Raw genomic sequence first — 27,965 nt, forward strand, 5'->3', positions numbered from 1 at the left:
ACTCAGATCGTGTGTTGAACTTAATCCATGAGGCATAATGTTATGGTTAGGGATGTAGGCTTTTAAACCAGACTGGGTTTGATTCTCAGATCTGCTACTTGTTAGTTTTGTAACTTTAGGCTAATTATGTAACCTTAGTTTCCTCATTTACAAAGTGGGCATAGTGCTAATAATCTAGGTAGATAATATCTCCTAGAATTTAGGTATAAAGTCACTCTTCCAAGTATAGAGCATTAAACATGTTAATTAACATAAAGCACTCTCACTTAGCTAGAGGCAATGCTCAGTAATCTAGCTGTTAAACCAGATCTTAAAAAAAAAGTGGACCTCACCTGTTGCAGCCTTGCCCAATGTTGGGCCAGTGTTGGGAAAACAGTGAATGTGAGAACAGGCAGTCTTGTCCTCACAGGGTTTATTGTCCACTTGGGGAGATAATGTGTATGAATGTTGCGTATATACAAAATAACTTTACACTGGAACTAATTTTGAGGTGCGCTTTGAAGCTAAGGAATAGGGTATGTGCTGTCTCTGGCTTTGAAATCAGGAAGCTACTATAAAGAAGTCACACTTCGCATTCACTAGGACTGGGAAAGAGCCTGAGAATTATTTAAAGTCCCAAGGCAGAAAACAGTTGGCCCTCTGGAGAGTGGCTAATGAGCATGAGGTGGGGTGAGGTGCAGGTGGAGGGGGGCTGGGAGACGCTGCAGCCAAGGTTGTGATCTTTATCCTAAGGGAAAGGGAAGCCATCAAAAGTTTTAAGCAAAGGAGTAAATAGAACGCAAAAACTGGAGAGTGATTTTGAAATAAATCACTCCAGCTGTTCTGTGGATGGACAGGGTGGAAAAAGATAGTAACTTGGACGAGGGATCGATCAGTGGCCAGATCTAGGAATTAAAACCTATCAGTATATTTGGGACTCCAACTTTTCCTTGTACCTAACGTTGGTCTTCAGTAGGCTCGACCTCCTGTAGTTTAGCCACACCTCTGATCGTTTTTCAAAATATGCTATCGTAATTACTGTCATGTCCCATACTAGACAGCTTATTGATGGCAGGGTTGCCATAGGTTGGAAATTTTTTCCCTACAGTGTTGAACTGAGACCTAGGCATTTATTGGGTGCTCGATAAATACACGTAATTATAAAGTCTACACGAGTCTCCTGTACTTTTCCTTTCTTAGTACTTATCATGACTGTAATTAAATAGTTATTCACATAATTACAATATATTTAACACATCACTAAACTTTAAACTCTAGAAGGACAGGGACCAAATCTGTCTCGGTTACTGTTTTATCCTCATACCGCGGCATTACCTGGCGCTCAATAAGTACTTGTGAAAGAACCCTTTTGTTAATTGTTAAATAAAAGTTTCAAGCAAACATGTATATAGTGCTTATGTGTTTCAGTGTTTTAAACACATTAACATTTAATCCTTACAATTGCATTAAGAATATTTTATCAATGTCCCCATTTCACTAATAAGGGAACTGAGGAAGATTAACTTTTTAAGGGAGTCCATTCATTCTAAAGCATTAGTTGGGTTTTGGCTGCGACAGGAGCTATGCTAGGCACGGGCACACGACAGTGGTTACTGTCTTTTGAGCACCTACTACTATATTGGCCTTGGTGTTAGGAGCTTTACATACTTTTATTTAAATCTCATAATAACCTTGAAAGTAGATGTCCTTAGTCCCGTTCGATTGTTACGGAAATTATAGGTTTGGCGAGATTCGGTAACTTGACCGACGTCGCTAGCGGGAGGGAGGCGGGGTCGGTATGAGTACAGAAACCCAGCCTCCCTGTCCTGGAAAATCCATGGTGCTCCGCCCCCTGGCCAGATCCGGCCCCGCCCACCCTTCCTCTGCGCCTGCGCGTCGCCGCACCCGGCCCCCCCCCGCCCCAGCCGCGCGCCTGCGCACTGCTTCTCCAGGTGGGTTCAGACCCTCCGCGGGCTCCGCTGAGCGGCATCCCTGACGCCTCACCGCGGCCGCAGGACCCTGCCGCTAGTTCGGTGGCCAGCACCTTGCCCCTGTCCTCCTCTCTGTCTCTCTCTCGGTCTTCCCCCCAGCGCACGCCGTCATGGGAAAGAGCCGGACGAAGCGCTTCAGGCGACCTCAGTTCTCCCCTACGGGCGACCGTGTGGCCGAGTTGGCAGCGGCGGAGAACGGGGCCGAGCGAGAGGAGGTCGACGGGCCGGCGGCGGAGCTGCTGGAAAAGGTGAGGCCGGAGCCCGCCGGCTCCGGGGGCGGGGCGGGGGAGCGGGCCTCCGGCGGGGCCGTGGGGCAGCGCCGCGCGCCTGCGCCCTGCTCCCGCTCCAGCCCTCGCTCCCGTCCCGCAGCTCCAGCACCCGAGCGCCGACGTCCGCGAGTGCGCCTGCGCGGGGCTGGCCCGGCTGGTGCAGCAGCCGCCCGCGCTCCCCGACCTGGCGCGCCGGGACGCCGTGCGCCGCCTCGGGCCGCTGCTGCTGGACCCCAGCCTGGCGGTGAGGGAGACGGCGGCCGGAGCGCTCAGGTGAGCAGGCGGGGGTCCGGACGGCACTGCGTGCAGCCAGTGCCTTTTGTGTGCCACGCGCCGTCGCTTGCCCGGTTTCATCCTCAGTGCACTGGTCCTAGGCAGCGCGGGAGCGCCAAGAGCTGCCCAGGGTCTCCCATTTGCAGAGGCGGGATTTGAACTCGGGCACTCAGGCTCCAGACTCCAGAGGCCTCCAGACTCCCCCGGAGCTCACGCATTCCATGCGTCCGCCTTGCGCCTTCCCTCGCAGCAGCCTCCTGGCCGCCTGCCCAGCATCCTTCGTTCAAGGGCTAGCGCATTGTGCCCTTTCCAGGATCCCCTCCGTAGAGTTCTGAGGTTTAGGGAACTCTTCAGTATATGTGCCAGGTCTTCTCTACAGGGGACTTTGAGGCAGGTCGCTGACGATGTCAGCCAAGATCCCATGTCGATGAAACAAACAGGAAACTAGTAAACAAGCAAAACAGCTATTAGACAGTGGGACGTGCGGTGGAGGAAACCGTGGAGGAAACCGAGAGGGTGAGGAGTCGGAGGTGAGACGTTACTTACATCGGATGATCTCTAGATGACAGCCGTGACCTGAGAGCTGACCAATGAGAGAGCCAGATACTGAAAAACGGGGAAGCATTTCCTGACAGTAAAGGAGCGAGACTGCAGAGGGCTTGGCGTGGTTAGTGTGGCCGCCTAGAGTAGGGCTGGAGTATCATGGGGGATGAAGCCGGACAGAAGGACAAGGACTGAGTGGTGCAGGGCTAAAGGACCTCTTCTAAGCAAGAGTGACAGGATCTCACGTAGCTTTTCAAAAGGCCAGGCCGTACAGAGAATGAACTGCAGATGGGGCAAGAGTAGAAGTTAATATCTGTAGTTGTTAAGAGTTCTATATTTATTTTTCACTCATTCGTTGACAGGGCTGCTTCAGGGGGCATTATTCTCAGCAGCCTCACCCTTGCTGGTCTCGAAGTCTTGATTCCAAGAAAAGGTCCCTTCACAGAAGATTAGGCTGTGATTTATTCACATTAAATAGGAACAGCCTTCTCCCCCCTCCCTTCCCTGTAGGCGCACGCTTGTGTGCTGTGCCAGACTGAGTTGTCACGTGGCTAAGTCATTTGTCTACATCGTGTAAAAGGGAGCCGAACACGCGGAAATTATGGGTTGGATCTGTAGCATCTTATCGAAGTAATAGTCATTTTCATCTGGGAGACCTCAAGTATGGTTAGAAATAGAAATAAATTTGAGGGGGTAGTAGTGTTTTGTGGTGTGTGATTTGAAAGTAACATTTTAAACTTCTTGTGTAGAAATCTCAGTGCTTGTGGAGGTTTTGAAGTTTGTGATGACATGGTGACTAAGGATGTCATGACTCCTCTGGTCGCACTGCTAAAAGAGGTATGCGATTTTTCAAGTATTTTGTTGACAGTTTTTAAATGTGGCTTTTAGGATACAAACTTTGGTGGCGGTTATTATTTTTTAAGCACTTTGGTGATGTTTTGTCTTCCCTCAGATCATCCTGCGGGGATTTTATTTTTCTGGACACACTGATCTCTCCTTGCTGATCCCAGTCTCTAGTTTGTCCCCACTGGCTGTTCTATGTGTCAGTTGGGAAAGACCTTCGGAAAACTGACTCCTTTAGACTTTCAACGTCATACACTAAAAATAATCAGAATCACAGATTGCTTATCTGTGCACCGGGCGTGTTTTGTGTATTATTAAATCCTCACAGCACTCCTCTCTGACATTTGCAGAAATTTTTAATAGGACTATTTTACAGATGGAAGCTGAAGCACAGATATTAGGAATTTGCCTCGAAGAGGACATGAAGCTCCCACCCAGACTTAACATACCAGCCTTATTGCATGAGGTAGTTCAGGGTTAAGGAGCTCTGTCGGGCACGCCCCTAGGCCACTGTTCTAGACTGGTGGGTAATTTTCACTTAGGCCATGTGGAGAATATCCAGTTTTGACAAGAGGCCTCATCAGTCTCGTTCGCTTTAAAGCAGTGTTTCTGCTAGAGGTGATGTATCCCACGGGACATTTGGCCAGCTCTGGAGCCATTTTTGATTGTCACAGCTTGGGCGTAGGGGTTGTTGGCATGTAGTAGAGGCCAAGGATGCCACTGGACATCCGACCGCAGGCAGGACAGCCCTCGGGACAAAGAATCGTCTGCTCCAAAATGCCAGTCTTGCGGCGAGGAGAAGCCCCGCCCTTCGGAGGAGCCGGGCTGATGAGCGGGACAGCTCTGCAGACTGGCTCGGGCGCCACCTCTGGAGCCAGAGTGCCCAGCCTCGCCCCGTGCGGAGCGACACCTCCAGCGGCCTCTCCGCACCTCGGTTTCCTGTTGTAGCGGGAGGGCGGGGATAAGAGTGCAAACATTTCTTAGGTCTGTGGCAAGAATTAAATGACTTAATATGTATACAGCACTTAGAATAGTGCCTTACGCGTGGACGGTACTATGCGGGCGTGAGTGAGCTCTTACCATGCGTTAACCCTTTGCCTCATTTACTATCACGTTAGAGAAAGTACTTTGTATTAGGTTTACATTTTTATTTAAAATGCGAAATGCTTTATTTATATATCCAGTTTGCGCGGTGACTTGGGAAGCTTTCTTGTCTGTATTTCTTGCTGAAAGGGGGCAGTGTCGTGGGGACTGTACGGATTCTGTTGGCTTGCTCACCACTACGATTTCTGATATTTATTTTTTTGTGATTCTTCACTATCATGAGTCTTTTTGTTCGGTTCCTCCTTTGAACCGCAGTGCTAATCACGATTTTCGGTTACAGTGCAGTGCTGGACTGGATTCCAACGAGATGTCTCCACCGGAGAAAAAGGACCAGAACAGAAGTTCTGTTGAGAACATAGCCAACGAAGCGGTGAACGTGCTGTGGAACGTGTGGTAAGGCGCTTTCCACGCCCCGGCGAAGCCCCCGGGGTCCTGTGAGTCGCGCTGTGGGTGCTGGGTGGGAGGCGACGTCAGGTGACTGAAGAGCAGCCCCCCGTCCCGGCTTGGCCTTTGCTCGCCGCATCACTCCATCAGCCGCTTCACAGCTCGTCTCTCTAGTCATTGCCGCTGACAAAAATGAGCGGAGTCATGGCCACTGGCTCCGTGTACCTTGACGTTGTCCTAAAGCCAGCCAGGCCTGCCACAGTAGCTGCTTTGCGCTGGCATCTGGAATGAGACAGGCCACGAGCCCGGGCTGGTCCTTTACTCCTCCACCCTGATGGTGCCATTCGACAGGGCAGTAGATGCCTGAGAAGAGGTCCTTTGGCCCCAAAAAGAGGCCACACTCCATCCCATGGTCGTAACAGTGGTGGGATGGAGTGGACTCGCTGTTAGGAAAGAGCTAGAAACACAATCTGAATTTATTTTTTCGACCTCGTTGTATGTTCCACATTTCTGTCTAGCAAGATCCTGTCACAGTTCCTTACTTTTAATCAGCAGCAATTATAGCTTCTGACCTGAAAGCACAGGTATTTCTTAGGATGCAAGATGAAGTTGGATCTGAAAAGTTGCCTGTGTAGCAATCCAAACTTGTCTCAGATTTCATTTTAAACTCGCGGATGCATTCCGCCAGAAAAATAGCCCGTTTGAGGAAATGACGTTTGAGCAAGCTGGTGGGGGCTGTGCTTCTGTGCACCAGATAAACTGTCTTATGTAAATTGTTGAACTTGGATATTTTCTAAAAATTTCTTTGGAAAGAGCCTGAGAAAGTGATCTCCACAGTGGCCTCTCTTTCCTCAAAGCCCGTGAGCCTGTCTGTATCATTCCAGTTGTCACAGCTCTTCATGTGTTCGTTTTACAGTCCTGGTTTTAAATTATATTTGCGTTTGTATATGTTTTAAGTTATCTTAACACTGGTATTTCTTACCTTCCTGGCTTCACTTGACTTTCCTGTGGGCTTCTTGAGGGTAGGCGTATAGCAATGTTGCAGTAGCTAGCTAGCTAGCTAGAAATCGTTTATCTTTAGATAAAGAATTGCATTTAATAATTTAGTCAGCTCTGTTAGCTATTTACGTGTCATATATGTGATATGTGTAGGGGATTACTTTTCTCTGGAAAATTATTATAATTACCTTTGTTTACCGGGTCTTTTGTATGTGTGTTTATTAATAACAGTGATAACAATCACGTTAATTTATTAAAGGGTGGTATAATTTCAAAAATATAGTAATTTCTTTGTTGCAGACTGCAGTTCTACTTGTTGAAATTACAATAGTCTAGAAAGAATGAAAAATATTTGATTTTACTTTCTTTAAAATTTGTGCTTTTCGTGTGGCACGTATAGAGGCCTTTTATCCTCACTTTAACTTATCGTTACTGTGGCTAGCGGAGGAGCAGTGGATTGGACCCAGGAAACCACCACTAACCAAGCGTGTGGTCTTTGGACCGATCGCTTCGGTTTTGGGGGCCTGGGTTTCCTCATCTATAAAATGAGGAGATGAAGTAAATGATTTCTAAGATCTCGTCCAGCTCGAGCCTCTTGTATGGACGCTGGGGCTCAGGCAGAGATGGGCCGAGAGGTCCCGCTGTGCCGCAGAAGTGGAAACAGCCAGACAGTCACAGTCACGGGCAGTGAGAGTGAACGGGCCTTGGTGTCTTCATCCGTACACACGGCGAGTGTTCGACTCCGCCTCTCTGGTTCTTTTATAAAGCCTGGTTTATTTTTTCATGAATTCCTGTGGTTGATTTCTTAATGTTAAAATGTGAATAGTAATACCTTTTCCCCCCCTTTCAATTTAGTGAATGCAGTAGCAGAGCACTATCTATATTCAACAAAGAAGGATGTTTGGAGATCGTATTAAAGTATTTAAGTAGGTTTTCCACCAATGTCGACCTGGCTGTTTCAGCAGGTAAGTGGAGAAAAGGTGATGATTTGTTAATTATCTGTGGTCTTATTCAAAAATCTTTATTCGGACATGGCATGTTTATTGTAAAGGAGTGATTTTTTTTCTCATCGTCTATAAATGCATAGCTGAGTTCTGTTGGTTCTGAATCTTTTAAACTTTGTCGTTAACACTTACACAGTTTTCCTGCTCTTTACTGGCAAAGGGAGGGAGCAGTTCCAGGAGCCTGCGTGGTTTCCACCGTGTTACTTGTCTCAGAAGGCTTGAATTCCTGAGCTTTCATCTCCGCTGACTGAGAACCTAAGGCACAGCCACCAGGCCTTGAGCCAGAGTTAATTGGAATCTAGTCTTATCTCAATGTCTTGCACCACTATCTCCTACTTTCCACAGAAAACTGATAACCTGGGCTTTTTTTTGAGAGAGAGGAAGAAATGTGATTGAAATTTTACATTAGACCCACTTCCCTTCCGGGGGGCAGGGCAGGTCTGGCAGCTTAGCTGCCCGTGGCTCCCTCCTCCTGCGCCGGGGGTTAGAGAGCCACTGGGGGGCCCTGCCTCAGCAGGAGCAGGAGACAGGAACTGGAGGGGGTTGGTCCCACAGAACGTGGGGGGAGAGTAGAGAAGTAAGTGGCGCAGAAGCACGTCTTTGCCGCCTGGCGTAGTGGCAGGCGCCCAGCCACCCTTTCGTTTTTCTCCTGTCAAGGACGAAATGGGTCCCCCTTGTGGTGCTTCTCTGGGCTCCAACACGTACTTGCAAGAGAACAGAACAGAAAAGAAACAGTGGAATACACTCTACTGGGAAAAATTTAAAAACCCATTTCTCAGAATGGAATCTCTGAAAGATTTGTGAATAAATGTGGATTTTTATAAACAATCGAACTAGGAAATTGGTAGGTGACTTTTAATCTCTGAGGACAGTTTTTCTTACAATGAGAATTTTGGGCAAGTTAGGTCACAGCCTTTAAAAGAAAAACTTCCCTTCTGTTTTTGCGCCTTTAGTCTTGTTATAGATTTATTTTTTTAGATTTTTCTCTAATGAACTTTGGAAAAATGGATCAAAATAAAGTAGTTTTCATTGTATAATAATTTCCTTCTGTATTTAGCAAGATTCATGAGTTCTTAAACAATGTCAGATTATTTTTGTTTTGAAAATCAAGCAAGGCTTACATAGTCAAGTGAACTTTTGAGATTCCATTCTATGTATTAAAGTTTTCTTTGAACTTGTGTTGTCTTTATGGTAGCAGTCACAACTTATCTTGGCCTTTTGCCAAAGTGAATTTAATTTGTCCCTTAATGAGAAACATATTACATTTGGATGTATGTATACGAACATATATGCCTATATAGATTTGTGTCCAGATGTATTTTGAGAACCAAACTAGATCACAGAAATAGCATGTATTTTGACTAATTTGGATGAGTGTGATTTGCATTGAAATTTTTAGACCTAGCAAGAAACGGATTTGTGTGGAATACAGTATCTTCAAAACACACTTGGGCCTGCTTCCATTGTATGCTTCAGAGGTCTCCTCTGTCAAAAGCTTTCATACAATCCCAGATGTTTTGATATTTTCAATTAAATTATTTTTAATGTGCAAGCTATAATCAGTTGTCTTTTTTTAATGCAGGAGAGGAGTTAAATGGATCATATGTCTTAATATTTTAATTTGCTCTCATATTTTTATGTAAAATACTTTTTTTCTTAAAGAAATATTGTTTCAGCAGAAATAACCGTAACTTTTAAAGTCATGCTGAATTTAAAGGAAGCCAGGATGTCCCCAAACCCAGGGCTTGTCCTTCACAGCAGACCTGCTTGACAAGAGCGAGCCGTGGACTGGTGTTTGGTCCGCAGGCTGTTTGCCTCTGGTCTGTGATAAGTAATAGAGGCTAAGCCTTTATTGGTGTTTATGGGGACTCCACATTGTCATGACATTGGAAACCCTTTTAAATTGTATTTTATTAAAGTCTAGTTGTGTAAAGAATTAGAAATTAAGAAAAAAGAAAAAAGATCTTTTATACCACTGTAGTTTGGGAACCCTATTTGCACGTACCATCCACAGGTCAAGTGTACATATCCTACAAAAGCTACCTGTCGTCCAAAGAATTGTAAAGATGTGAATGAGTTTTGATGAGTTATTTTTGTGTTAATTATCCTGGTAGAATTCATGGTTTCCAAATATTTCATTTTTGTCTTGGTAGCATATTGTTTGCAGACGGTGACGGAAGATAACATAGAGCTCCTGAAATCTTTCAGCAGCTCCTCATTGCAAGTGCTGGAGTCAGCGATGCTTTCTCCTGTCAGTTCCTTGGAATATGTTCTATTGAAGACATTGGTGGCAGGTAAAATTGAGTGTGTCTTTTTGGGAACCTGTAATAAGTGGAGACGGGGTCAAGATTCCTTTATTTCACCAACCAGGACCTTCTGTGCTTATGTCTGTTCGGAAAATTTTAATGTTTAAGTGGAGACCCTTAATTCAAGCAGTTGTGTATAGTTGGGAGCCTTCTAGAAGAGATGTGTTTGCAAGTTAACCAACTACTGTCGTCTGAAGAAGTGCTATTGTCAGGGCCCCCTCATTGACCCGGTGAGACCGGAAACTGGCTGTGGGCATCCCAGACCCAACCACTCCCTTTTCTGTACGGTTTTCACCACCAGCTCTTTCCTCCTCAGAATTTCTAAACACAAAAATAAGTAATCCGATGACCCGTTGAGTAATTGGTAGTTTATACAGTTTCTGTACATGTTTTCCTCTTGATCTTCTGTATATATTGGCCTTGCCAGGGGTAATTTATCATGGGTGTGTTTTTTTTTTTAAGTGGTAAAATGCATATAACCTAAAATTTACCGTCTCAGTCACCTCTGAGTGTGCAGCTCGGTACTGTGAAGTCCATTCACATGGTTCTGCATTCAGTTTCCAGAACCCTCTTCATATCGTGAAACCGCAGTGCTGCACGCCCCCTGCTTCCCGCCACCCACCCCCAGCCGGCACCCATCCACTTGCCGTCTGCTCTCCGTGCCTCGTGCACATGGGATCATACAGTATTGTCTTTTTTTTTTTTTAATGATTGGCTTATGTCACTTAACGTAATATCCTCAAAGTTCATCTGTGTTGTAGCACATGTCGGAATTTCCTTTTTATTTATTTTTAAGGCCAAATAACATTCCACCATGCGTATATGCCACATTGTGTTTATCCGTTCATCATGGGTGGACTCTCGGGTTGCTTCCACCTGCTGGCTGTTGAATAATGCCTCCGTGACTATGGGTATACAAATACCTGTTTGAGTTCCTGGTTTTAATCCTTTCAGGTGTATACGTAGGAAGTATTTTTATTTTAACACTTTTTTTTTTCAGTTAGCCTAACTCTAAATGATATGCTTCTGTTCTACTTTGATGAGCAAAAAACCAGGAACCTACCTGCCGTCTGTCTGATTTGTCCATGACATCTGAGAATTTTAGTACATTTCTTTCCACTTTCGGAATATAAGAAGCTGCTTCAGAGAGCAGCTCAGGTTAGGATGAAAGAGTGTAGGCAACTTAATTTGTTTTCAAAGAAACTTGATCATTTCTCTCTTGATCTGTTGCTATATAGTGTTGTGTGCCAGGGAAAAGAGATGATTGCAAAGGATTGTAATAAAGGGAGCAGCCTCTCTGCACAGTTTTTTGACATTTAATAAAAACTGAACAAAGGCAGAGAGGCAGTGGGATCGAGGTTTTTTGAAATTACACCTGCGCTTAAAAAAACCAGTCTTGCGGCAGCTATTTCATGAAGGGTTTCACGGGCCGTGTGTTTGTCCTTGTTCTTGTCCCCCGCCCCCCTCGCCCTCCAGGCACAGTTTGGAATCTGAAGGACGTTATTCCATCCAAGAGTCAGGCAGAAATCATAAACGCCATACTGCAGATCTTATCTGAAGTTTTGGAAATGGATGCTGGCCAAGTGGTTATTCAAATGAAGGAGGCCGAAATGCAAAGGTTAAAAACTGCTGCGGAGACCGAGGAACTGCTAGAGAATGCTAACGGTGACGGCTTGATCGAAGATGACGAAATGGAAGAAATTCCTCGAAAGAAAAAAGTCAGAAGGAAGACTTTCATCTCAGATCTACTTCCAGTAAGTCAGATCGCGCTTTCAAACGTGGATTAACGTGGCTGTTTCCTTTCAGTAGGCATCCTCAGCTTTGTGGAAGAATGTTCCAGCAGAATTAATTATAAAGCGAATTTCAATACAAATCAGTCATCTTTTCCCATTAACTTTTATTATAACATTAGAAATTTACTCCCAAAGGGGGAAAAAAAACTCCTGTCTAAAACAAAATGTTTCACACAAATGATTTCAGACATGGGGTAGACAGACTTGCGCAACACTTTACAAACGTGATCATCTGCTGCCTCTTGTGACTGCACACCGCCTCCCAGCCTGTCTCCAGACCGAAGGAACTTTTGCTTTGCTTGGCTTGTCTCTTATTTTAGTATTTAGCCTCACCAGACAAGCAAGCCACACTGCATTTACCCACGGCTGCTGCGCAGAGCAGGGGAGGTCGGGTGATCATGAGGCCCAGTGGCGGCATGTAGTTCTGCACACCAGGAGGTCGTGGCTTCCTCGTGCTGGTGGCTCCTGTGTGACATTGGGGTGAGGGTGAGCAGTCTCGGGTGCAGGAGACGTTTCAGCTGAGCCCATCAATGGGAGTGGAGCTGCACTTTGGGAAAACATCTGCCCAGGGAGGAGAGCAAGTCGTCTCAGGAAGACAGGGAGCCTGGACGGAGTCGGGTTTTATTCACTCAGGTGCACACTTTCCGAAATGCTCCTGCTGTGTGCCAGGCACGGTGCCAGATGCTGACGACGGATGATTAGGACATCATATCTTTAGGGACCTTCGTCGTCTTGGGAGGAGAGAGACAATTATAGTTTATTATGATGCCCGTGCTGAGAACAGTGATAGGGCCGTGCACAGGCTTCTAGTGGAGCAGTTTCTGTGGAGAAGGTGCACGTGACTCCGCCCTGATGGGAGAGGAGGGAGGAGGCTGTCAAAACGGCTTCGGGGATGGGACGCCTGGGCCGTCAGGAAGGATGGGGTAAGAGACAGCGAGGTAGAGCAGATGGGCGGTGGTGGGCGGCTTGGAGGCGGGAAGACTCGTCGCGGGCTGCTGAGGCCATTCCGAAGACAGGCGCCGGAGCCCGAGCTGGGGCAGCGCCACTGACCCCCCTCTTTGCGGCTTCAGGCGTGGCCTGTCCTTAGTAAAGCGAACCGCAGCCGAGCGGTGTCTGCATTCGGTGTCTTAGAGTTTCGATAATTTTGTGCCCAGTGAGAATGCTTTAAGTGGCGCGTACTTGAAAATCTCCGTGTCAGTATACCACTTTTTTGCATTCGCGAAGTCTCGCAAAGCAGGAATTGGTGGTGGTTTACAGAAACCAAAATGTCGTAGTTAGAACTGCTTTCTCAAACCCGTGAATCACTGTAGGTGCAGAGCACTGTGTTAAGTGCAGGGGTGACCACAAAAATGAGGCCATCCTGCCCTTGAGCTGCTTACAAATCATAAAATGCTTACGGGTCGACTTCAGGTCAGGGGGTTGTTCGTCACGGCAGGCTACGAATCCCTACCACGACGCGACTGGAAAATCACAGCACACCCCTTTCAGTGCAGGGGACACAGCTCTGAACCCCAGGCTTACTCCTTGTCTCACTCGTGCATCTGAGTCAGACGGGGCACAGCTGTGTGCCTCGCGCCCCCCGAAGGGTGTTTGCAAGGGCCCAGCAGCATCTCTCGGGGTGTGGGATGAGCGAGTCCTACTTGGGATGTGCGGGGCCCGCATGCACGCCTGCAGTGTCCGGTATCACGGCCAGGGCAGGAGGCGCTGCCGCAGCGGTCGGCGTCGCACTGCCTTCCTCCTGGCCGATGCGCCGAGGGCGTGGCACCCCCGAATTCCTGTCAGAGCAGAACCGGGGAGCTCTAAGCTCCCGAGTGTCCCGGGCGCCAGCCGTGCTTCCCAGGGCTCCGGACAGGGAGCGAGAAGGGACCGAGAGCCAAGGCTCCCAAGGCGAAGTGCCACTGATTAAAGGCGATGGATGTTTAGCTCTCACTTAGGGATCGACTTTTTCTAGTGTTATTTAGACATAGATTTGGGTGCTTGTAAGACGCAGTGTTTTCACGTAACAAAAGCTTGCTGTGCAGCCTGAGTGTAACTGAGTAGACCGGATGGTCCGCGTGCTGGTCGGCCAGCCAGCATTCAGGTGCCCGGGGAGCGCTGGGCCTGAGCCGCTACGTGCAGGCTCACCGTGGGCTGCGGCCTTCCTCACCGCCCCCGCCTGTGCAGGGCGCCTTCGGCACCAGAGCCGCCGACTGTGCTGTTTAACTTCAGGGGCCGCAGTCGCACGGTACAGACCCAGCCAGCCCAGGTGGTGCTTTTGATACGTGCAGAAGTGGCGTGCTCCCCGCCCGCCTCCACGGCTGTCACTTATCATAGCGTCTTATTTCCCCGCCCACTCTCCCCTCTCACCGCCGAATGTTTCGAAGCAAGTCTCAGATGTCATAACATTTCACGTAGGTGGCTCTGCGTGTCAGTTCGACAGCAGCGAGAAGCAGGGAGATGTTGCAAGCAGGAGAATTGTGGAAAAGTGACACTTAATTCCCGAATGCTCCTAAGCCAGCTCTTCGTGCATTCGAAGTAGCTCGGCGCCCGGCAACAGGGGTCTTGTTTCTCAGTGTTCATCTAGGTGATTTTTATGTTCATTCTTATCAGCAATAAAAAGAAGACAAATGTAGGGATTCCTAAACTACGTCTATTAAATTAGCAATTTGATTTTTTTTAAGGTGGTTTGAAATTACAGTTAAATTATTGCACGAGGACGTTGCTGGAGGATTACGAATGAGTGTAAACATTCCGGAAAGGAAAGTTGGACTCCGTCACGGGTCTATAGTTGTGTATCTAACTTTTGACCCAGTAAATCTGAGGAAATAAGATATCCAAGTAATTGAAATATTCCACGCTAGTGAAATGCTTAATCAATTACAGTGTATCCGTCATTCCGACAGTAAAGTGTACATTATTTTTAGCTTACGCACTGTTTTGGAATATCAGTGTAGCTGTTTCACTCTTTGTAGGCGACTTGGGGGTTGAGGCGATGCAAGTTCCTGCTACCCGTTTTAACAATGTCAGTTGACGAGTTAAGTTCATGTTACTTTCAGAGGAAAAAATCCCCTTCTTTCTTCAGTCTAAAAGTCATGCTTTATTGCAGTCAGCAAAGGAAGCCGGGAAGCAAGCCTTTCTGCCTATTAGCCCAGCCCTGCTGGCCGTATGTATAAAGGCTTGTTGGTAGTTCTTGCCAATGCCGCCTTTTCCAGGAAGACATTGACGATGCATCCAAAAGCGACTTTGTTTTGTATTGGTGCCTGGCGTCTGCAGTGAACTCTTGTTTTAATCTTTGGTGCTGAGCTGCTGCTTAACACATTAGGTGACGTTTCAGGGTGAATTCAGTTCAGAATTCCCGAATATTTATCTGTTTTCTGCAGCTAACTAAGCAGCGCTCAGAATCACCGCGCAGACCACAGAGCCAGCTGACAGTGCGTGCTCCCGGTGCCAGGAGGGAGCATGATGCCGTTTGTCCTTCAGCAGTCATGACTTCGGCTCCCCTGCCCTCTGTGCGCCGTATCCCAGATGCGGAAAGCACCTCGTAGGCTTTGACTAAGGGAGTTCGCGTGAAGATGTGCTCCTGAGCATTGAGAGTCGGTTGCTTTTGTTTTTGTTTCTTAAGCCCACTAACAAGGAACTGCGAGAGGCCACAGCGTTGCTCACGGCTCAGCAGACGGCTCTGGAGCTCATCGTCAACATGTGCTGCAGCGAAGGTTTGTGGCCGGTTTACGTTCTGCCCCTGGACCGAGCGGCAGCTTCCACGAGCAGTTTCTTAAATGTGTCAGGTGCGTGTGGTTTGCACTCTTCCCAGATCCCTCCGATGATGAATGGGAAGAGCTCTCCAGCAGCGACGAAAGTGACGCCCCCACGGAGAATTCCGTCAGCGAGGGCGCTGGGCAGCTGCTGTCTCCCCTCTGCCTCTCCCATGAAGTCCACTCCGCCCTCACCAGCTGCCTCATCCCCAAGAAGGTAATCGCGGGCGGCCGGGCTCGTCGTGGAGCATGGGGAAGGCGTGAGGCTGCCGGTTCTGAAAGCAAAAGACGTGAGCTCGGACTGTGGCTGGGAAGACGTGGGAGCCAGAACGGTGGACGGTCCCGGGCGTGGGCCGAAACGCGTCCCCTTCCAGCCCGCCCGCCTCCCCTCGAAGCAGAACGTTGGGTTTGTAAAGCGATCACGTGTAACGAGACCCTTAACCTTTGTTTTACTGACTTTTTTGAATGTAGATTTTTGAGAAAACTGCCTTTCCCAGCAGCATTGCCGTCGACGTCTGTTCTAGGAGCCCCACTTGGAAACCTTTGATCAGAAAGTAAGAACTTCTCCGTTTTCAAAACCATTTGTCACATGTCATAGAGAACGGTGGACGGTTCAGTAGAAGATGCCCCCACCCCCAATTCAGGGGTCCTTGGAGGGACGCGTGCTCGTGTGCCCAGTGACCTGGGAGCGTGCGTAGCAGTGCGGTCAGCTGCCCGGCCTGGGGGCACCCCCTCCGTCCCGCAGCGGTAGAGTGGGTGAGTGTGTCCTGGCACAGTCCCGTGGTGGAATGATACACACAGCAGTGAAAAGACTCCGAGCCAGAACTGCGCACCACCCGGGGGAGGCAGCGCCGAGCGAGCGAGCAGGGCCCGGAAGCTGTGCGCACACTATTCGGTTTTTAGAGCGTCAGGAGCAGGTAGCGCTGAGCCGTGTGTGGAGGTGTACGCGGACATCAGGGTAACCCTGTAAGGAAAAGCAAGGAACGTTTGCCGTGAAAGTCTGGGTCGTGGCGACCTTTAGGGGTCAGGGAGGTGGGGCACGACAGGACAGGCTTCGGGGGCTGTGGGGAGCCAGTAGTGTCCATGTCTTACCTGGGCGCATGCAGTTTGCTTTATAAACTGTTAACTGCATGTGTGTTAAAGTGCCTTATGTAGACACGCCATGTTTCACAGTTAAAAATAGCTCTAAAGTTGCTGCCGCGTGCAGAAATTTCTCTAAAGCGGATCCCTATGACTCAAACGAGCCGAGCCACAGGGGCCTGGAGCGCTCAGCGGTTTGATTTGGTCACTCGACAGTTCGCCTTTGGGCGCGCGGCTCACTGCCTCCGACCTGCTGACAGACGCTCCCAGTCGGAGCCGAAGCCGAGGTTGACGTTGGTGCTGGGTCGCGTGGGGTCACCGCTAGAGAAACTGACCGCATCCTCCGGCTTGCCTTCCAGAATGGGCACCGTGCAGTGCCGAGCCCTCGTGTGCCTCCAGAGCCTCGTGTCCCTCCTGGAAGTGGAGCATCTGGGCGGAGCGCCCGCCCTCCAGGCTCTCGCCCAGCTTCTGTCCCAGCTGCTCTTCTCTCAGCCAGGTGAGCAGCAGGCCCTGCCGCAATAGGCCGCGCAGGTGGCGCAGAGTTCTGGAGGGGCAGAAACGTGGACTTGGTCAGTGTGTCCTGTTTGTCATCCAGCCTGCAGAGGCCTCTCCGACGCTGACAGTCACGGTCTCACAGCCGCCTGTGTCGTAGAGTCGAACAAGGCAGCAGGCTGGTCTCTGGGTTACAGTTTTCTTTTTTATTAAAATTGTTTATGTCCAGTTATGTCAGACCAATTAAGACTGAATACAGATATTGTAAATGTTAGGCCTCATTAACATATGTGGGTAATTATCTATTTTTCTTAAACATGAAACCATGTGATTCGCGTTCGATCAGCCAGTACACAGGTGCGTTGCAGAATTCACAGGTTATCAGAGGTGTGGAGTGGGCAGCTTTGTTCCTCTTCCGCGCACCACCCCGTTCCTCTCCCAGAGTCGGTCACTCTTCCCAGTTTCTTGTGTCTTCGAGAGAGAGATTCTTGTCGTAAAAGCACACGTGTTTTTGAGGCACGTGCTGGACCGCCACGCACACGAGCGTACGCCTTCCTTTTTCTAACGCGTCTCTGTGCAGACACCTTTGCGTGGGAAGAGCCGGCTCTCCAGTTCTCAGGTCCCTGATACGGAATAGTTGCATCATAGACCAAAAGCCGGGCAGAAGTCAGTGGTAGTGAACTGTTCTCTCTCATGATCTGTGCGAGGTGCGATGCGTGCTCTCCTCACAGGTTTTTGTATTCATGGTAGAATCTCAGCGTGGCCGCTTAAGACATTAGAAGCTCAGACCAGACAGAGACTGATAGGAAAAGAAGTCTAGTAAAGGAAGATTCTCCACGTTCTTCTGCCCAACGTGCATGTATATGAATGTGCTGTTTTTTTAGCTCCTTAGTTTCATGTTTTCAGGGGTTTTTTTGAGGATAACCTTGAAAATAGATAGTATTTGCTTTCTGCACTATCTCTAGAATCTACCCAGCAAATGAGGTATAACTCCATTGTGCTACGTTCAGTGTATCATTCTTGTATTTCATTGTAAACTGTTTAACACTTTCCATTCTCAACAAGTCCAAGAGTTAAAACTCTTAAAAGATCAAAATACAATCTTTTGACTAAATACACATTTCTGTATAAACATCCGTTTAAGAGTTGGTCCCCAGTTCTTTAGACATCTGCCTTGCAGTCTTAGAGCAAGTTCATGAGGAGTGCTGTAAGATGAATAGAGTGTGTTTTAGAAGTTGTAGCTTAATTAAAAAAAAAAAAAAAGTAACTGTTTAGAAACCCATGTGCAGTTATGTTCTTTCTCTTCTGACCCCTTAACGGTTGTCAGTTAAGCAGCGTAGTTTTCACACTGTCTCAGGCTGTGCATTCTTTAGCCGGCATGGTGCCCTGAAAGCCATGCCCAGCCAGTGCCGGCCCCGTCCCATTCAAGCCTGGGCAACCTCCAAGGCACAGAGGTGGCCCGTGGGTGCGAGCGGGCCAGATGACGGCTGTCGCTTCGTGTTTCTCTCCCAGCCTCATGAACCTGGACGAGATCTGGACGGCGAGGGCGGGGCCAGGGGTATCTGCCTCTTGCTGGGGTTCTGGCTCCTGGCAGCTGGGCTGGATTTCCTATCCGCCCATTCCCGCGGGTTCCCTGCAGGGAGCAGGGCCAAAGCGGGGTCCAGGTCAGCGGGGCCTCCCCGAGCCTCTTCTGCTTCAAAGCCTTGCCCGACCCGAGGGAACCACACCTGCCCGAGTCCACAAGTTGCCATCTCTTGCCTCTGGGCCTTCCTCAGTCCGATGGGGGAACCGCAGGCCGCATCCTCAGCCCGCACGCAGCTCTGTCCTGTGCCTGCGCCTTGCAGGAAACAGGTGTGTTTCTGCCGGGTCCGCTGGCGCTTTGCCGTCACTGATGTTTGCAATTCGTCACCTGGGAAGATCACAGGAGAACCGTACCACACTGAGCCTTGGAGGAATAGTGGAAATACGATTAAATACTCTGATTTTTAAATAAGTTCCAAATTCATGACTATTCTTGATACAACCTTTTCTTAGCAAAATGAAATTTTTGATAAAGGATAATGGCTTCTGTTTAGAGGTGATATTAATAGTGGAAAGTTTAAAGGGTAACCACTTATATTTAGAGGTGATATTTTAATACAGTCCTTCATTTGGGATTTGTTAGATAACGTGCATCTCTGGGTTCTGTGTGGATATCGTGAACCATCACTGGAGAGTTCGACGGGGAGAAGGAGGCTAAATTATTTCTCTGCTTTTTGTGTTACCATGATTGAGAGTTAAAGTGTGAGGATCAAATGGCTCTAACTTGTTTTAATTTTCATACTAAAATACAGTTCTAAATAGTTATATACCTACGTTATGTTTGTGGCTGGCATTAGCGATAAAAGGAGAAAGGTTTTAGGATCTAGTCCTTCCACTCAAAGCAGTAATATCAGTGTCCTCGTCATTAAAAATTATTGATCTTTAGAGCATCAAGAAGTTTTTAGCCATGTTGTATTTTCAAACTGGGACCAACTCTTTGCTCCGTTGCGTAGGATCTAAAATCACCAGGAACCCTTGTTTCCCCAGCTTTGGGGGAGCGAGTAGTTCTTCGTTACCATGCTAATAGCACGCCTCCTGGAACCTGTTCCGTATCAGAACACTGAAAGTCAGTCTGAAAAGTTCTCCTAAATACAGTTTGTGGCCTGATTACGTGTGGGTTGATAATTACTTCCATGCTACAGTCTTAAATGCTGTACAGACTCGTTGAAGGGAAAGACATTTCGAATCACCTCCTTTGTTTAACCTCTTTTGACATTTGCTTGATTTCTTTGAAAATACCACGTGTGTTGACCTTTCGCTGAGAATCAGTCAGAAAGGCAGGGAGGTTTGAAATTCCTTTCCCAACTTCGGATAAATGAGGAGATGTGAATTAAATAAAAATCGCGAAAATATTTTCCTTACTTTAGGGGAAGGATTAGCTGCACGTAATGTAAAACTTGTAGTGTGGTATAGACTAGGGTTTTGAATCTAAGGTAATGATGAAGACTGGAGGACAGAAAAAAATTGATTCTGAGATGTGTTCTGGTTTGTATTTGGTTCTTCATGGCTTGTTTTATGTGCAATTCGTGTATTTCTAGGGCTACACTTATAATTTTAATAAAAAATAAGTACACTTTACATTTCAGAACCAGTATGGTGACTTCTTGAAATTTAACAGTAACAACCCTATACCAGTGTTTGCCTGTTTGGGATAAGGTTTTATGGGTTCGGCATTATTACCCCATCTTTCTGCGGCGGAAGTGGAGGTTTAGGGAGGTTAAGAAATTTGGTCAAGGTTGTCCATTCTTGTAGCATGCAGTCGTTCAACACCTCCTTTATGCCATCCACAGTCTAGGTCCACGGGATCTGGGCGTGAGCGAGACAGGCCGTTCAGCTCATGAAGCTTGCTGTCTTGTGTCGTGGAGGTTTCACGTAGTTTCAGCTATGGAAGGAAAAGCAGAATGGTATACGGTGTGCCACGTTAGGCAGGTTAGCGTGGAAAGGCCTCCGAGCAGGGGACACTTCTCAAGACAAAGCGACAGGTCACATGGTGTCAGAGGCAGACTTCTAGCCCAGGTCTGTCCGATCCTAAACTATACTAGTTTCTGCTCTGCGATGCTTACAGGAAGTCTCTGCTTCTGTACATAATAAGTATCTGAAAATGAGAGCGCCAAAAAATACAGTGTCAAATCAGACTTGCACAGTCCACCCCTCTGGGCAGCCTCCCAAGGGGCGTCGGAATCTTTGTAGGGCCCCAGGCACCGTGGGGCAGGAAGCCGAGGTGTCCGTTGCTACATAACAAATCACCCTGAAACTTTGTGACCTAAAACAACAACAATCGTGTGTTGTTTCTCATGATGCCTGTAGGTCGGGAGTTTAGACCGCGCAGTGGAGTTTTGTCTCTGTCCCCGTCTAGGCCAGTGTCTGCAGGAATCTTGTCATCGTGCAGTGGGGGCTGCTGCTGGATTCGAGGGCAGGGGCCAGGGTCGCTGCTGAGCTCCCTGCCGTGCGCAGACGGCCCCGCCCACACGACAGAGCATCACTCGCGCTGGCCCAGGGCCTCTGTCTGCAGACTAGAGCTGGAGTCCTCTGGACCCTGGTTCAGTCACATGTCCATCAGCCAGAACACCCACACGTGACCTGGCTCTCTCATAGCCTGGCACTGGCTGCCAAGGGCCGGAGTTGAGAGCAGAAGCACGCCCGTGAGCCGGCGGGAGTCATGTTGCCTCCTACAACCTGGCCGGCCGCTTTCTTAGGTTCTCTTGGTCGAGAAAGTCAGAGTCCCACCTGGGTTTAAGGGAACGGAAATAGATTCCACATCTTTGTGGGAAGTGGCTGGTTCTGGACGATCGTGCTGGACTGGAAATACTGTTGTGGCTATTTTGGAAAATGTAACACGCAGTCAGTCGCTGTCCCTTCCCACTGCAGCTCAGGGAGCCAACCCGCCTGGGCGACCCGCTCCCTTCCGTGTGACCCGCCCGGGCCACCCGCTCCCTTCCGTACGACCCGCCCGGGCCACCCGCTCCCTTCTGCAGGGCCGTGCCAGCATGTTCGTTTATTGCTGTTCTGTCTGTCCTCTGTGGAAAGAAGGGGGAGTAAGAGAAGAGCGGAAATGAGCAGGAGTGAGATGGGGGAGGCGCGGTGGCCTGGCCCACGCAGGGGCGGGTCTGGCTGGCGCAGAAGCCCTCTGATTTGGGAGAGGACCCCGCCCTCGTCTGCCCAGCACCATGGTGATGGTGGTGGGTTTTGAGAAGCGGAGTTCAGTCTACAAAGCAGGTTTACCGTGCGCCAAAGTGTTAGTGAGGTGGAACCCCAGCGTCGGAGGCCGGGGCTGCGGAACACCCCTCGTCGAGATGACTGCATCTGGTCGTCTTCCGCACTCAGCGTGCAGGTCACAGGGGGTGGTTTGCTAGACGTTTTGGCTGAAATCTCAGAAGTTGTTATTGTAAGAGTATGTATTAACATTTAACATGTTCTTATATTGATTCTGTTTCTTTTTCTATGAAATAACGTGTCTCAGAGAAAGACAAATTTTTATTTCACTGTCGTGTTTCAGATTTTGCAAAGCATGTTGACTTTCTAGAAGCCATAAGCAGTGCCTTGAGGGCCCTTTTGCAAACGATGGCCTCCAAAAACATTTCTCAGGTAAGTTAGAGCTGTTCACGTGAAACTGACAGAGAATCTGTACTATGCAGGCAAGATTCAATCCTTAACTGTCCTTTAAGTTTTTATTTCTGTAAGCGGAATAATCCATGTTTCTTATTTAAAAAAAATGCTTAAAGTCGAAAGTAACATCACCCCCTCCCCCCCGCCACCAGCACACACTCAGGTTTTTTTTTATTGATGTAACTTCTTATTCGACATACACGTTGTAAATATTTCCTCTGAGTGTCATTTGTCTTCTTAAAAAACGTTTTATTGCGGAAAGTTGCGAGCGTGGCCCCCGGTTCCCCACAGGGGTGCGTTTGCACCTCGCTCTAGGGGCCGAACCACTTTCTTCACTCTGCATTTAGGAAACGTTCAGACGCCCCTAAAAGCGAAGAGTTGGCGGGCGCAGGGCAGGTGGTTCAGCAGCTGGTGTGACGAGTTAGAGCTGCTCAGCGTGTCTGCGTGTGACGATCACTCACGTTTAGTGAGCGCTTTGTACTTGTCACTTAGCTCCTGGGTGGCGACTTTTGTCCCGAGTTACTGACGGGGAGATCGAAGGCTGAGCGGGGCGCAGTGAGTGCGGGGCTGCCAGGCAGTAGGTAGCGGAGCTGGGACTTGGACCCAGGATGTCCCGGGCCCCTGCTCACAGGCAGCGCGGCACCCCCGCTCTGTCGCCACGCCCGCACATGTCCTCAGGAGTGTACGGCGGAAAGGATCGCCGTGCGCAGGGGCCCCTGGGAGTTCAGCGATTGACTGTAACACACGCGTCTCAGAGTAGGTTTTTGCCTTGTATGTAGCCAGCCAGTTCCTATTAAAGCTACGTGGTCCTGTTTACATTTTGAAAACGTTTTTTGTGATCGGTGTTAAAAAGAAATTAGAATCTCTTTCGTCTGTCCCTACCTCTCAATGATAGTCTCGTTCAAATACAGCTGAGCGGAACTGAAGCCCCTTTTATAGGCTTATGGCTCCGAGAGATTGAATAATCACAGGGACACGAACAGGCCTCCTCTTGGTTCTGGACGACCAGCTGCATTTGGGACTGGTTAGAAAATGTGGTGACTTCTGTGCTGAGGACTGTCGTTCTCAGAGCCGAGCAGAAAGCGATTCCTGTCCCCTGTCACGGTGGTCGGTCCCGTGTCACGGTGGTCGGTCCGTGTCACGGTGGTCAGGGTGGTCGGTCCCCTGTCACGGCGGTCGGTCCGTGTCACGGTGGTCACACATCTTCCCCGGTAAGTGCTGTCATCTTCCCTTTCAGCAGTGCGTGACTCCCAGCCAGCTGATGACGCTGTGCGAAGCCGGCATCCTGAGCAGCAGCGTCGGGGTCAGAGTGAACGTGGTCAGCATCCTGGGGATCACTGGCAGCGTCCTAGCCAGAGAAGACGGCACGCTTGAAACTCTTAAGGTAGAGCAGCCTGCTTCCGACCTGCCGCGCTGCCTAACCGGGAGTGGGGGAGCCTGGCCGTGGGCGCGGGGGCTTCCGAAACCTCCGTGGACAGCGTGAGAAGGAATCGTTAAGAGGCCGGTTACTGAGCTACGCTCTTAAAGTCCGCCCTTTGGCTCCATCTCACTCCGTGAACCGGATGGAGACTTGAAAAGTTCAGTCGCATTTGGTCGTTTAATTTTACTCCGGAGATACTTTTTCCAGAATAAGCGCGTCCTCGGTGAGAGGCCACGTTCGAAACCGTTAGGCGCCTCTCTGCCGTGGCGCGACACAGGCGCGTCGTCTCGTCCTGCTGTGGCCGGAGCCTCCGGCCGCCTTCGTCCCATACCGGGCCGGCGGGCTCTGTGGCACCGCGCGACCCACCGGGCGCGCGCACGGCGCCCCCAGATGACATTTTTATGCATCTCCACACGGGGAGAGCCTTTCCGAGGGACGTAGAAGGGAAAACCGATAATTCTCTGAATCTTCAATATTTATGGATCTTAGTTTATTTTATTTAAGATTATAAATTCCAGTACACTTCATTTATCCTGCTTACATTATACTTGGTATATTATAAATCTGTGTTAAGTTTAATTTTTAGTCTTTTCAAAGCTTTAATTTTTTCCCTGACATTTGTATGTAAAACATTACGCATAAATTACTGCCTCATTTAAAGCCGGTCCTTTGAAAACCGACCTCGGAACAATGGCTGATGACAGTGTTTTGTCCACTCCAGACCATTGGGCGCTTTCTGCTCGAGGTCGCCACGCGAGACCCTTCCCTCGTCGTGGCGGGAGAGGCCCTGGACGCCCTCTTCGATGTGTTCGCGGACGGCAGGGAGGCCGAACGGGCCTCTGTGCAGATCAGGCTGCTGCCGGCTCTGAAGGAGTTCCAGCCCGTCTTCAAGACGAAGGTGCGTGGCCGTCCGCTCAGGAGCGCCTGCGTCTCGGGCCCCCCGCCGTGGCACTGGCCCACGCGCACCTCCTCCCCACTCCGCATCAGCTCCGGCACCTCTCCGTTCCGTCACGTCACCGGAGCCCGAACGGTGCCCGGCGCGTCCCTGTCTGTCACGTCAGTGATGCTAGCAGTGCTGCTCACGCGCCAGCCCCGTGTCTGCGGCCTGCCAAGCCCTCGCACGTGCTAACTTTGTTTTATATCGTGTAACACGTCATAGGTCGATTTCATCGTCAGGAACGTGTCCCTTTGGTGCTCCGAGAAACAGGCACACTCCTGGCTGGTCCGGATTGGAGACTGTGTTGGAGAATGGAGCCACTTTCATTAGCCGCTTTATTTATTTGTTGTTTCATCAGAAGCATCAAAGCTAACTTTGAGTCAAAAAATAATTTTCAAAACCTGTTCTGGTGGCAGGAGGCGGAGAGAGCAACCAGAAATTCCTCATATGACTCACATATCTATGCATTTAAGTTCACCATTCTCTTATCTAAATCTCAGTTATTAAATTATATCATTCTGAGAATTACATCATTCTGCTCTTGGATATTACATTTGGCGTTCACTTTTAAAAGTTTTTGATGAAAAATTAGCTTGTTTTTGTTTTACAATTTTTATAACAAGCTTCTAACAGAATTTAGGTTTCATGGTGAGAACTCTGATAAGTTTTAGGTGAATATGATTGTCTAGAAATTTAAATTTTCTGACATTTTTTTAAGGCATAAAAAAAGGTTGCATGATATATTATAGTCTCACAGTAAATGTGTTTTTACTTAATCCCATTTCCTACTGATATCTCCACCCCCATACGGGGTGAGGTTCCCCATTGTTAGCGGTTATAGGCCATTTAGACTTCCGAAAAGGGTCTTCAAGATAAGGAGAAAATATCCCCAATTTCCTTGCGAGGAAAGCAGACGTAGTCGCGGCGTTGAACTAGAGAGTGGCCCCGGCCTCTGGGATGTCCGTCGTTCTGACCGATTTTCCTACTTGAATGCGCAGCTGTGGTAATGACGTGTAATTGTGTTTTCTTTCCTCAGCGATAACAAATCTGTAATGAACAGGTCCTTCGTTAGCCAGAAGAGCAGCCCGTAGGTGTCTGTTTGAAGCTCCATTGTGAACGGAGCCACAGTCGCAGCAAAGGGCGCTGTTTGGTGTATGTTTAGCCCCCAATGGCACTTAAAAACCAGACATCACATCTTACTCAAGGTCTACTCCTGAGCAGTGTTTCTCAGGAGGACGGGGGTGGGCGGAGGATGAAGGCAGTAAAGGGGGTCAAGTATCTGGTAGACTAGACTAGAATTTAGGTGGTGAGCGCACACTGCAATATACAGGTGACATGTTATAAATCGTACACTCGAAACTTATATACTTCTCAACTGTTACCCCCCAGTGAATTTAATTTAATTAAAATAAAAGGTGCACAATCTTAACTTTATGGCTCATGCACTGTGTATCTTGTTTACTTTGGAAGTGAAAGTGTTTCACCAAATTCTGGCAGCTGTTTTGTTCTGAAAATAAATACACCCGAGGTTAAATGTTTGCTTTATTTAAAAGAATTAGTGATTTATACCAAATCACATATGGTGTTTTTTTTTTTTTGGCAGATACGAAAAGAAGGAAGAGGTAAATACAGTCCAGATCAGCTGTGTGTTCTTGACAATGTGAAGACAAATTTAAGAAGGTTTGTTGCTTATCAAGAAACTGTTGAAAAAAGACTGACTACTTGAACCATTGAAAGAGAGAGTGATTCTCGCCCCAGAGTGTTCAACATGAAGCGGTCTTCTTTGTATGTTTCCAAAAGTCATTTTCTAATGTCTGTGTTCTATATATTAATTTGAAGTTTCTAAGAACTTCAAAACCTATTCCAAAATTTTTCGAGCTCTGGGATCCGCGTGGCATATCCAGCACTCTAAGTTACATTCCCAGCACGTTTTAACCACTGGGAGCACGGAGAGCAGAAACCAGGCAGTCTCGGGGGGTCTCCGTGAGCACTGAAGAAGCTGCCAAACAATCACGTTTTGCTTGAATTTCACACACAAAAAGGAAAAATCCAAAGCATGGCTTAGATGCCCCTGTAAGCCAATATCATTTTATATTAGCTCAATTTTTAAAAGAAATATGAAGACAAGCTTTATAGAGTTTTTTGGTATGAAGCATACCAATGGTGTTTACCTTTGTGAAGACGTGAACGCGTTGGATTTGTATTCCACTATTTAATAGAATATTCTAAGTGAGCTAATGAGATCACTGTCATCTATACAAACAGATCTCATTAATTATTGCTCTGTAACAACCTTGTTTAATTTGATATGGAATAAGAATTAGAAAATATTTTTAAATAAATAACTTTTAAATTGAAAGCTTTGTGTCTTGCAGAATCTTCTTTAAAAGATAACCGTATTTATTCGTGGGTATTTGCATGCTAGTGGGTACTGCTTTGAATATAGGCAAGATATTAAAGACTTGGCAGTAGGAGTCTCCAGCATTACTCTCACTATCCTAGAGACTTGGAAAACTAAAGCATTGTTGAGAGAAGTTAAAGAAAACCTAAATGAATGGAGAAATATATCATGTTCATGGACTAGAAGGTGACATTTCTACTCAAATCAATCTATAGAGTCAAGGCAATCTCAATCAAAATCTTGTCAGGCTTTTCTATAGAAATTGACCAGCTAATTCTAAAATTATGTGGAAAACCAAAGGACTTATAATATCTAAAACAACTTTTAAAAAGAACAAAGTTGAAAGACTTACGCTGCCTGACTAAAAACATACTATAAAATTATAGGAATTGGGACAATGGGGTATTGGCATGAGGAAAGACGTAGAGATCAGTGGAACAAGACTGAGTCCAGAAATAGACCCATAATTACATGGTCGATTGATTTCCACTGAGATGTCAAGTTTAATTCAACAAAGAAATAAGTCTTCAATAAACGATGGTGGAATAACGTATCTATTTGAGAAAAGACCATCTATTCAAGATTCAAGGTTGAATAAAATTCGCGATTTTAACTAGTTCATCAAGCATGTTCTTAAGCACAGCCGACTCTTTTCCCCGTAAGTGCGTGACGGGGAGCGTGTGTTGGTGCAGTTCATGCCAGAGCCTCGCTTCTTGCTGGGCACCAGCAGCTCCACCCGCCACAGCTCTCGTGCCTGCAGTTGCCGGTGTGGCAAGTAACATTTCAGAGTAAAAACAAAGTTTGTTTTGACCTTGTTGGACTCCCTAAAAGAAGGATCTATGCAACACAACTTTGAGAATGATTTGTCCAGAAAGAAGGAGGAGGACTAACAGCGAGCCTTGAAGAAATCTAGGACTGAAGGGCCTGCATGGAGGAGGAGGCCGAAGGAAACCCCAGAAAGAGCAACCCAGAAGGAGGGAGCAGAGGGCACAGAGTCGAGGAGGCCGAGGGCTGCGCTCGGGAGGAAGGGACCAGTGGGAGGAGAGCTGAGAAATGTCCACCGGCTTAGCGACAGGGATGTCCCCAGTGGCATTAGCAAGAGCGAGTTCCCTGGAGTGATCAGAGCAGAAGTCAGATTGCAGGGAGTTTGGGGAAACGAAGAGGCCGGTCTTTGGAAGGCAGAAAAGAGATGAGACAGGAGCTGAAGGAAGGAGTGTCAATTGTTAATT

General features: G+C 48.0%; 1 protein-coding gene across 3 annotated transcripts; it reads left to right on the forward strand.

Moving 5' to 3' along the window:
• The first annotated feature begins 1,907 nt into the window (after positions 1-1,907).
• Positions 1,908-26,694, forward strand: HEATR3 (HEAT repeat containing 3). Of its 3 annotated transcripts, none has more exons than XM_016147604.2 (15): positions 1,908-2,218; positions 2,340-2,512; positions 3,805-3,892; positions 5,283-5,395; positions 7,241-7,350; positions 9,543-9,683; positions 11,172-11,449; positions 15,090-15,180; positions 15,279-15,436; positions 15,691-15,773; positions 16,659-16,795; positions 21,869-21,957; positions 23,219-23,362; positions 24,120-24,296; positions 25,939-26,694. In XM_016147604.2, the coding sequence occupies exons 1-15, from the start codon at positions 2,081-2,083 to the stop codon at positions 26,059-26,061; spliced, it is 2,043 nt and encodes a 680-aa protein (XP_016003090.2). In that variant the 5' UTR covers positions 1,908-2,080; the 3' UTR covers positions 26,062-26,694. The 3 variants fall into 3 exon arrangements, with proteins under 3 accessions (XP_016003090.2, XP_016003089.2, XP_036087149.1); XM_016147603.2 differs by having other exon boundaries at positions 1,909-2,218; positions 23,216-23,362; XM_036231256.1 differs by lacking the exons at positions 2,340-2,512; positions 3,805-3,892 and having other exon boundaries at positions 1,909-2,218; positions 23,216-23,362.
• Positions 26,695-27,965: the final 1,271 nt, after the last annotated feature.

The sequence above is a fragment of the Rousettus aegyptiacus genome, unplaced genomic scaffold (assembly GCF_014176215.1).
Source record: "Rousettus aegyptiacus isolate mRouAeg1 unplaced genomic scaffold, mRouAeg1.p scaffold_m13_p_14, whole genome shotgun sequence".
Taxonomy (NCBI): domain Eukaryota; kingdom Metazoa; phylum Chordata; class Mammalia; order Chiroptera; family Pteropodidae; genus Rousettus; species Rousettus aegyptiacus.